At 34.6% G+C, this 10,519-nt stretch overlaps 2 protein-coding genes across 2 annotated transcripts in view; both read left to right on the top strand.

The window, feature by feature from the left end:
* Nucleotides 1–1,185: 1,185 nt before the first annotated feature.
* LOC128203281 (uncharacterized) overlaps nucleotides 1,186–10,519 on the top strand; it is a 30,716-nt gene continuing 21,382 nt past the window's right edge. The window contains exons 1-2 of the mRNA XM_052904625.1: nucleotides 1,186–1,221; nucleotides 2,693–2,780. The gene's annotated coding sequence lies outside the window, so the exon portion shown is untranslated. The remainder of the gene's footprint in view (nucleotides 1,222–2,692; nucleotides 2,781–10,519) is intronic.
* Nucleotides 7,684–10,402, top strand: LOC128203289 (uncharacterized). The gene is made up of 3 exons (XM_052904639.1): nucleotides 7,684–7,958; nucleotides 9,196–9,304; nucleotides 9,797–10,402. The coding sequence occupies exons 1-3, from the start codon at nucleotides 7,726–7,728 to the stop codon at nucleotides 10,064–10,066; spliced, it is 612 nt and encodes a 203-aa protein (XP_052760599.1). The 5' UTR covers nucleotides 7,684–7,725; the 3' UTR covers nucleotides 10,067–10,402.

Here is a 10,519-nt window from a genome sequence, read left to right as displayed (position 1 = left end):
CAGCCCTTTTCGAGCACTTACATAGCGTAATATCTTATCGCTGACCAACACGGTCAGCCTGTATTTGTTATGTTATTCGCTGACTATCACGGTCCGCCTTTTTCGAAACTCTAACTAACAACGATCTTAGATGTTGTTTAATTCGGAAATAAAATATTTAAAAAGGTAATGTTAATACATATATGATATAATAGAAGGATACAGTTGATCATTTGTGAAACTTAATGACATAATGTAATTGGAAACATGTATTTCTTATCGCTGACCAACCTGGTCAGCCTTTTTCGAGCATTTACATAGCGTAATATCTTATCGCTGACAAACACGGTCAGCCTGTATTTGTTATGTTATTCGCTGACTATCACGGTCCGCCTTTTTCAAACTCTAACTAACAACGATAGTAGATAGTAGATGTTGTTTAATTCGGAAAGAAAATATTTAAAAAGTAATGTTAATACATGTATGATATAATAGAAGGATACAGTTGATCATTTGTGAAACTTAATGACATATGAGCATAAGAATAAAACTTATTTAATCGACAGCATGGGAAACGAACGACGTGATGATAGAATTATTCCGGATGGGCTAAAAATTCAACTATCGCAGATTTATGGGAAAAATGAAGACTGTCTGAATATCGTTGTACCTACAGTCCAAAAATAAGACAATGCAATAGATTGTGGCTTATATGCCATTTATTTAACCAATCAATCAATCAATAAATAAATCAATCAATGGATACTTTTTCTTACAAAAACGTTACGAAAAGTCATCCATCTTCAACTAAACGCTCTTATAATTTATAATATATTAATAATATATCAATTATAATAATAAAAATAGTACACAGAAATAAATAAAACAACAAAAAAAATAATAAAATATTTAAAAAAAATCCATTCTCATTTTTCTTGTCAGCCTTTTCTGGCCTGGTCAGCCTTTTCCCTCTATATCTATATTGGCAGCCATTTGGTCAGCCTTTTAGCACGACCCCAATTTGTGTGTGTATGTGCAATCGTAACAACTCGGCCATCTCCGGCAAGCTTCGAGATAAACCATATCTTGATACTAGCCGAGGAGTTCCGATTGTGTGTATGTGGTTTATTTTGAATCTTGCCGGAGAAAGCCGAGTTGTAAGGGTTGACGCCCATGTGATTCGCGCATGCGCTTTGTTTAATATTCGTCACGTATTCGGTTACTAGGATAGCGGACGTGAATGTGAGTTTTGATTTTTTAAACATAATTTAACAGCTTTTTTAGATCAGCATCACATTATATGTGTAATCAGAGACATTAGGAAATGCAAAACCATATTAATTGAGTTTAATATTTGAAAATCATGTTTCATTTCACGTATTATTTCATGATCCTGTTAGACCTGTTTATTACGCTTCTAACTGCTTTCGTTTTACGTGTATGTATACTGCTCAAACCTTGAAGGTCATTTTCCAATTGATACCTTCAAGTAACAAGTACATATGTATATACATACTGGTTAAGAAGGTGAAAACAGTACATAAGTTATTAAAGGGAAAAAGGCTTAGAATTAACAAAATACGTTCTGATTATATCGCATAGATTCTACTGTACTTATTCATCCATACAGTATGTAACGGTTGCACAAATGTCATGAATAGATGACTTGTTTATCATACATGTAGTTATACATATATATTATACGAATTGTCATTCTTTATGACAAAAGTATTGCATTTCAGTTCAATTTATGTTTTATTGTTTTTATAGTAGGAAACCAGCCTTTCTATCATTAAGCTTTGTGAAAAACCATCTTGTTATCCCAGCGCATACAAGGTCGGACACTTTCGCGCATGCCTGTTGTTATATCTGTCAACCTTGTAAACATGCCTTTTTGTAATGCCTTTTCGTAAAAGTAAAATGTGTATGCTAAATGTTTGTAATATTATAAACGTTATCGTTTATCAATGTAACAAAGCTCAATTGTCATAAATAAACCAAAAATATTGTCTGCAGTCTCTTAAATGAGATGATATTGATTAAGAATTCACGCAATAACCTACGCGACCTTTGCGCACAAATCTGGGAAATCGCAAGCTCAACCTATTTTATAAGCCATTTATAATATCCAATCAATTTTTTTCTTACAACAAACCTTTTGTCAATGTAAGAGGCTTCATAAGGGGATATGATGGTATGGTCCGATTACATTTCGAAAATCGAAAATATGACTTTGAAGCCCAAAATGAAAAGCCTCAACTTTGACAAGCCATCTGGACATCTAAATATAAATATAAATACTGGTGAACAGTTTAGTCCATTTGTAAAATCATTTGTTTGTATTTTTCGGGAAATAGACTAGACCAAAACGCTGGCGCAAACTGGCGCAAGGGAAATCTTTTGACCCACCTCTCAATTCGTGAATCATGACTACCAGCGGTTGCTTCCCTTTACTACTCTCTATGAGAAAGCAATATGGCGGTTATCTAAAAACACGCTTGGCTACGAAAAAGCTAAGTGGGAAATTAAATAATGAGCCCTTGTCAAGAGTTTAGATTTAGGTTATATTTAACGTGGGAGGTAAATGCAAGGTCCATTGAATTACAAGATCCATGTATAACTGTTTAATTTGTTTATTTCTGGTTTCTTAGCTGGATAAAAAAAATCCGCGAAACAGTTGCGGAAGAAATTTCTATAATGACTTTATTTTCAGAAGGTATTTGCACGTGTCCTGGAAATCGGTATACCTACCAGCTTGGCAGAGATTTAGAGGCAGTAGAACTTGAAATACTTGTTTAAAGGTATCAGTTAGTTTAACTTCAGTCAAAATATGCATTCATATAGACAATTTTGAGCAGGGCACATTACTGGTGCAATAACTGCAAAATCTGACAGAGAGAATGCAGCAATGGTGCATTTTCAAGTATCCGATTGTCTGATACAGATGTGTTAATAACAGTTCTGGAGCATACGTCTCTTATTCTACTATAAAATATATTTAAAATGATGTATCACAATACAGCATTCCCCAAAACAAATTTTTTGTCCGACCTCACTTTTTATTTTGGCTGTGAATCATAGTAACACATAATCATCAATTTTGTGTATGATTATTTAGATATTATCACTGACTCTGTAAGCTAAAAGGCTGTACTGTACCTTATTTTTAAAACAATCACATTTATTATTCTAAAATGTCATGTCAAAAAGAAGAGAGAGATTCTTTATTTCCTCCGATATGAAGAGACATGACACATGATAATCAGAACATATACAAAGAAACATACAGTCTTATAGAATAAAACTTTATGTAAATGTTATACAACAAACATATAAATCAGGTAAGAATGATAACTATAAATACAATGAATAATACTGTATCAGGGGTTTTCCTAATGATTTGACTTTCACTTGCCCCGGGGGCAAGTCAATTTGAACATCTACTTGCCCCCTGTGAAATTTTGTTGCCCGATCTTTGCAAATGTTTATATGTATACCATTTTAGTCAATTTGTATTAAAGGCAATGATATTTATAAATAAACACAAAGAATAACATTTAACAGATCTTAACTGCCACATTATATTTTCAAACGAGCATCATCCAGCCATAGCCTCACTGTCACTTCTGGTCGATTTTTTGCATTTTCTATCATTTCATTTTTACAATGACCTTGCGATTCTTCATGAGCCTTTAAAGAGTGTTTTCGAAAGAAGTTTGAACCCGTAACAAAAGAACCAACATCATCATATTTCGTACAAACTTTACATTTCATGAGATGATTTTTGTATTCTAACCATTTAAATTCGTTTAACCAGGAAGATTGAAAGATTCTCTTTCTACTATCTTTTTCTTTCATTATCGGTAGATTTCGGCTTAGGTTTTTGTTTACTTTTAGAGAAAATTGAGAAAAAAACGTTCAGTTTCGGCCCATTTGTCTCTGTCCGCCATCTTGCCAAGGCTGACGAACGCTATACGTTACGATTCATTTGATTTGCTTTTTAAACTCCAATAACCAATCAAAATTAGTTTAACTTATGCTTGTTAGGAAATATTTTAACCGAAAGAAAAATAAAATAAAACTACCGGAAAGCGTTCACTACGAAAGCTCACGTGCCCGGCGGGCTACCTACTTTGGAAAATCACTTGCCCACGGCGATTTTAACCCGGCCCGGGCAAGCGGGCGTCCGCTTAAGAAAACCCCTGTGTATAATAAAATGCATCTACACAAGTACAGTCAAGTTACCCTTAGCAGATCAGTATGGAAACAATGCTGTGCATTGAACAAACGTTTTACATTCTGAGATTGCAACATTTACAGTTGAAAAGAAAAATATTTCCTCTTTTGATTGACATAAAATAATTCAATTTCAGTGCAGAAACAGAATAACTGACCGTTGTTTGCATGTACGAGTAAATGAGGCATTAGCGAATCAAATTTACCAATAACAGATCACGTGACATTCCGATATTGGGGGTTCTCTCATGCGAGATTTTAGCTGTCAAAACTGACAATCAGTTTGTTTATCCTTTCTGTTAAATATATTTAGTCCCTCTTTTATGCATTCTATAGGTGATATCATGATAGGATGCTTCTTTGGTGGTCTGTATCACGCCAAGTCCGTAGAGATCGCATATATGTATTTAAAAATATGCGATTTGTTTAATAATTTCAACAAATTTTCAGCTGAAAACACTCGGGTCCAGTTAATTTTGAGAGCTTTTGGACTTTTTATAACTGTATAAATTTTTCAAAATGGATATGAATAATAACTGTGTATGCATGTGCTAGTAAATATGTGAACTTTTTATGAATATGATTTACTAATTCTATGCATAGAATAAACTCATTTTGATTGAGATCATTTATTTTCATTTAAAAATAATTTGACAATGATTGAGGATAACAGAATCATAAAATCACAGTAAATCACATTGTAATCAAGAATTAAATCACAGACATTTTAAAAAGTAAAATATGAACAAATATATATATAAACACATAACAAGTTGACTAGAAATTTTGACCAGCTAGCCTGAGCTAGGTGTTGATATTATGGTACTAACCTATGCAATGATATGAGGTAACAGGTTAAAAGCTGTTAGAAATAGTATGAGGTAAACCTATTTCTTAAACCTGAACGAAATACACAGACATCACAAAAACTGGAGTGAACAAGATTGATGGCAAAAGATGCAACAATTTGAATCAAAATTCAAGCTACTTTGAGTAAAAACATTAAACAACTAAACAAAACCACAACCCATATAAAGTACTTACCGGTATTACAATCAAAATTGTAATTTGGAGATTCTATGATCAATAACATCAAGCAGTTCTATTGCAGGTGAGAAATAATGAGCAACGAATTATCACTAGATTTGTTGAAAACAAAACTATGCCAATTAAATTCTAAATACAAGACATATGAATTAACTGATTATATATCAGGTTATATATTGGCCTTTCATAAAATGTATAAATTGTTCACTTACACATTGTAGTCGGACGAAAAGTTCTCAGAAAAAGCACATGTTGCAATCAAATTGAGGCCGGAACAACCGGGTCACGTAAACAGTTGCATCGATCGTTCGTATGATACAGATGATTTAGTTCGATTAAAAAATATTTGTTGTGATTTTCACAATCACTTTAAAGTACATAACTGCCAATTTTCAGAAAAAAATACAATTAAATAAAATAATATAGCGTGTATTCAACAAGAGAGTGATCCGCTATTGGTTAGATCCGCTAAGGGTAAATTGACTGTACTGAAAAATAACGAATGAAGCATAGTTTTATAATTTCATTTACCTTATCTGGTGATACCTGATACTAATATATAGGCTGTAGGCCTGCATGGGAGTCGAACCTCCTACCCCTGGAGTGCCAGTCAAGTGTGTTAGTTACCACTAGACCACGGATCAGCATCAATTTAATCATTCTCGTTCACCAGAGTGATTGTGCTATGGGTTCCATAGGTTGGATTTATCACGATAGGGGTGAGAGTTGTCTAGTGGAATAGGTGTCCGCCTCTCATCCAAGAGGTTTTGGGTTTGATCCCCATCAGGGTGAGAGTGGTCTAGTGGTTTTGGTGCCAGCCTCTCACCCAATGTGTTCAATCCCCATCAGGGGTACTTTCTCATGGCCTCTCAAAATGGACACTCTGCTCAGGAAACGGACTCGGTGTGATTCTATAAGCTGAACTTTCTTCACATTATCGAGCTAAAATAAATTTGTATATACTCATCGAACCTGTGATTGGAGATCGAAATTATATTTTTGCCCAATGGGATGACAGTATTTTTAAAATCTGCAATACATTCACTTAAAAAAAATGAGCAGTCAGCTGTTATAGTGGCTGAATCAGTAGACAAAATATTCCCTCGAATAATAAGCTGTTTTAAATCTGCACTCTCACAGATTGAACGTTTTGTCAACTTTTTTATTCGTTGTCTTGGAATGAGGCAGTATTTGCGGAACTGCATAAAAACCAGGTATAAAAGACGGCTGACAAAAAAAATAGATCATAGATTTTTATATTTAAGTTCAAAAATGATTTTTAATGCATTTTTCTTAAACTGTTAGTAACGGTTTAAGTCATAAAACATTAGTTTTCGAGCGTAAATATAAAAATCTACGATCTGATTTTTGTCAGCAATCTTAAATCATTGGTTTGCAGATATTTACGCAAAAAAATGCTGTATCCAAGACAAAAAATAAAAAAGTTGTAAAAATGGTAAATCTGTGAGAGTGCAGCTTTAAGGGTTATGTCAGTATGTATTTATTTTGTTACCAAAATAAAGAGCTATGCGACTGCATCGCATTAAATTGATTATTTTGGTAAACAGTATTATAACCGTGAACCATTACAAAGGTTATTACTTAAATACTTTTATGCTGTATATTAGGCCAGAAAAAAAAATATAGATGTGTTTCTGGTGGCCCAACCGACCGTATTTTTTTACCGCCGACCGTAATTTTTTTATGACCCTTCGACCCACGCCGACGATGTTCTCGGGTTCAAATGATAATTAAGACGACAACAATATTAAAATTCGTAAATGTTAGACGGCGACGACACAAACTATTCGCCGATACTTTAGCTTAGCGTCAAAATGGCGGCGTTAACGGATGATAACAATAATATCTCATCTTTTTTGATCGCTACAGAGCTTGCGGCTTGCGAACACAAGCCGGGATCAAAACAAATCAAAAAAGTCCCAACAAATGCTACTATTTGAAATATTTTTGAAGAAATCCATGGTCAAGAAAAAGGCAAAATCGACGCACAAGTTTCGGTAAGAAAAAAAACTAAAAGTGTCTTGAGTCTTTGATGATTCAGTGAAACGTGAAAAGTAGTCTGCATTCTGAAGCAATGCAACTTGCAATTTGTGGGATGTTTTAGACACTTTCCTTTCATATGAACATATTATTATACATCAGCCAAGGGCGTACTTAATTCAATTGGTTTGCAGTATCCCTGTGATTCCAGCAGGTGTGCAAGTTTTGATTTTACACCTCATATTTTATCTGGATGTATAAATGAGATGAAGAACCAAAATTTTCAGTCCTGTATGACGCCATATATTTATACCTACATATAGTGTTGGTTTGCTGTAACCCCCATGTAAATAAATATTAAAATAAATAATGTACCTAGTCAGTGGGGGAGGGGGCAGATGTGTCCGTATTCCCCTAGATTAGAATTTCCAAAATTAAGGGATCTTCTGTAATTTCTTATTAATGTTTTCTTTCCATACCAACTTGCATTCAAATGAACTTTATGATGTCAATCCAGACTTGACAATTGGTGCCCTGATGGCATTTCAAGACATAAAATTACTACTGCTGAAGTGTTGTTGTGCAAGTGCACAGACCGCAGCCATTCCAACAAAGGTGTCCCAAGCAGAAAAGGTCAACGCCTTCAACATTCTGATGAGCGGTGCTAAGGTTCCTCCAGTAAAAAAAGCTGTCTGGTAAGTTTTTTTTATACCCCCCAAAACAAAGTTTGGGGGGGGGTATACTGGAATCGGGTTGTCCGTCTGTCTGTCTGTCCGTCTGTCCGTCCGTTTTTTTTATACCCCCCAAAACAAAGTTTGGGGGGGGGGGGTATACTGGAATCGGGTTGTCCGTCTGTCTGTCTGTCTGTCCGTCTGTCCGTCCGTTTTTTTTTTGTCCGGGATTCATCTTTGTCGTTATTGAACAAATCTTTTTCAAACTTTCAGATATTAATGGCCATGATGTAAACTTGCGCCTCTGTGAAATTGGTACGGGTCACATGACCCTGACCAGAGTTATCTCCCCTTGATGTGTTAAAGTAGGCAAAATAAGCCCTGTCCGGGATTCATCTTTGTTATTATTCAACAAATCTTTATCAAACTTTCAGAAATTAATGGCCATGTTGTAAACTTTCGCCTCTGTGAATTTGGTACAGGTCACATGACCCTGACTGGAGTTATCTCCCCTTGATGTGTTAAAGTAGGCAAAATAAGCCCTGTCCGGGATTCATCTTTGTTATTATTCAACAAATCTTTATCAAACTTTCAGAAATTAATGGCCATGTTGTAAACTTTCGCCTCTGTGAATTTGGTACAGGTCACATGACCCTGACTGGAGTTATCTCCCCTTGATGTGTTAAAGTAGGCAAAATAAGCCCTGTCCGGGATTCATCTTTGTTATTATTCAACAAATCTTTATCAAACTTTCAGAAATTAATGGCCATGTTGTAAACTTTCGCCTCTGTGAATTTGGTACAGGTCACATGACCCTGACTGGAGTTATCTCCCCTTGTAGGCAAAATTAGCTTTGTCCGGCCTAACTCCAGGGCAAACAACCTAGACATGGAGGGGTGGGGGGTATTCGTTAGCCTATGGCTTACAGTTCTAGTTTAAATCTGCAAAAGTCAATATTGAATGTGACAATAATCCTCAAGTCATTCTTTTTCCATCGCTGAGACATTAATATGGCAGTTGTCAGTTTCCAGCGATTGTATGTGAACGTAAAGTAGTGCTAGTGAAGCTGGTATTAAAAGTGCAAGTAGTTGATCCAGCCACCATAAATAATATTAAAAACAGTATTTAAAAGTATAAATATCAAACTGGTTCAAAATTAAAATTCATTATTATTGGTTTACATGCAATACCTTCAGAATACTTGTCAGACTGAAAGTTTTATATTTTATATTAAAGTATGGTATTTTATTTTTATTTCCAGCCAGAACAGAAAAGACGAAATGTACAACAATGTTGTGGATATGTTTGTCCAGAGAAACCTGAAATTACACAGGAGTATTGTAGCTTATGAAGGTGTCTATGCTGTACAGGTACAAAATGAAAATCATAAAACCATACAAACTAGATTGTCAAAGTGTCTTTAATAAATATGTCAAAGTGATATAATAGTGTTATTTAAAGTGAAAGAATTAAAACACAAATTTTATCTGTTTTGAAAGTTCTTTATTTTTGTATGAAAAATACTTAGAAATTGCAATAAGTTTCTCTTTAAATGCCCGGCTAGCTAAAAAGGTAAAGCGGTCAACCTGTGTTCTGAAGGTTGCAGGTTCAAATCGGCGGGGAATGTTCTTAGTGACAACTTTCATTTGTTCTCCACCGCCTATCATTTCAAGTGGAGAAGTTGGTAGTTACTTGCGAAGAAAATTGGGTTAGTACTGGTATTCCAGGAACACTTCTTACTAAACTACCCGCTGGTTATATGATTGAAAATTTGTTAAAACCGGCGTTAAACTCAAACAAAAACAAAAGGTAAATTTTTTTTAGAAACTGGTATATGTTTCTCTTTAAATATTCTTTTTCAGGTAGTTACAAACGCTTTATGGTATTTGACGAACCATCACACCACCATCAATGATGCAGCTTTGCGTTTCAAGGATGTTTCCTCAATACCGGCAGATTTTGATGGTTTCCAAGGTTACAATGAAATCAAGAGAAAGAAACTGAAATCGCAGCCATTGCAACAGATCCAGTTGAATAGTCATGCAGAGGCTATTTTCAGCTTACTCAGTCGTCCAGTTTTTGATAGCCAGTTCATGCCAGACCTTATGGTAAAAAGTCATAGACTGAGATAAAAGGTGTGCTATTGAAACAAAAAAAATTGTTTAGTATATAAACAGTAAATATGTTGTTTTTACTGGCATACTGATAATTCCATATGTTCATGGTTTGTTTTTTAAGATGCTGTTCTGATTTTTATTAATCATTACCAAATTATTTAAAAAAAGTATTGGTCACCATGGATGGTCTGGCATGAACAGGTTTCAGTCCATTTTCAACTTGAGACTTTAAAATACAATGTCAACTGACCAGGCTTTTTTCTGTGTGTTTTATATAGTCATTGTCTTCTAGTCAATTCTTCTAGTCAGAATATTTTAAAGTTTTTAAAGAATAAACTTGTTGTTAAAATACGTTGCTTGTTTAATATGGAGTTGATTGTCTTAGATATACCTATCACTCACAGCTCTACAATTGACTGATGTGTGTAGCTTCTAAAACACAATGGCCCAGTTGTCTGAAACATCACA

Source organism: Mya arenaria, chromosome 9, assembly GCF_026914265.1.
Source record: "Mya arenaria isolate MELC-2E11 chromosome 9, ASM2691426v1".
Lineage (NCBI taxonomy): Eukaryota > Metazoa > Mollusca > Bivalvia > Myida > Myidae > Mya > Mya arenaria.
Note: the sequence above shows the minus strand (reverse complement) of the source record. Positions and strands in the feature narration are given on the sequence as shown.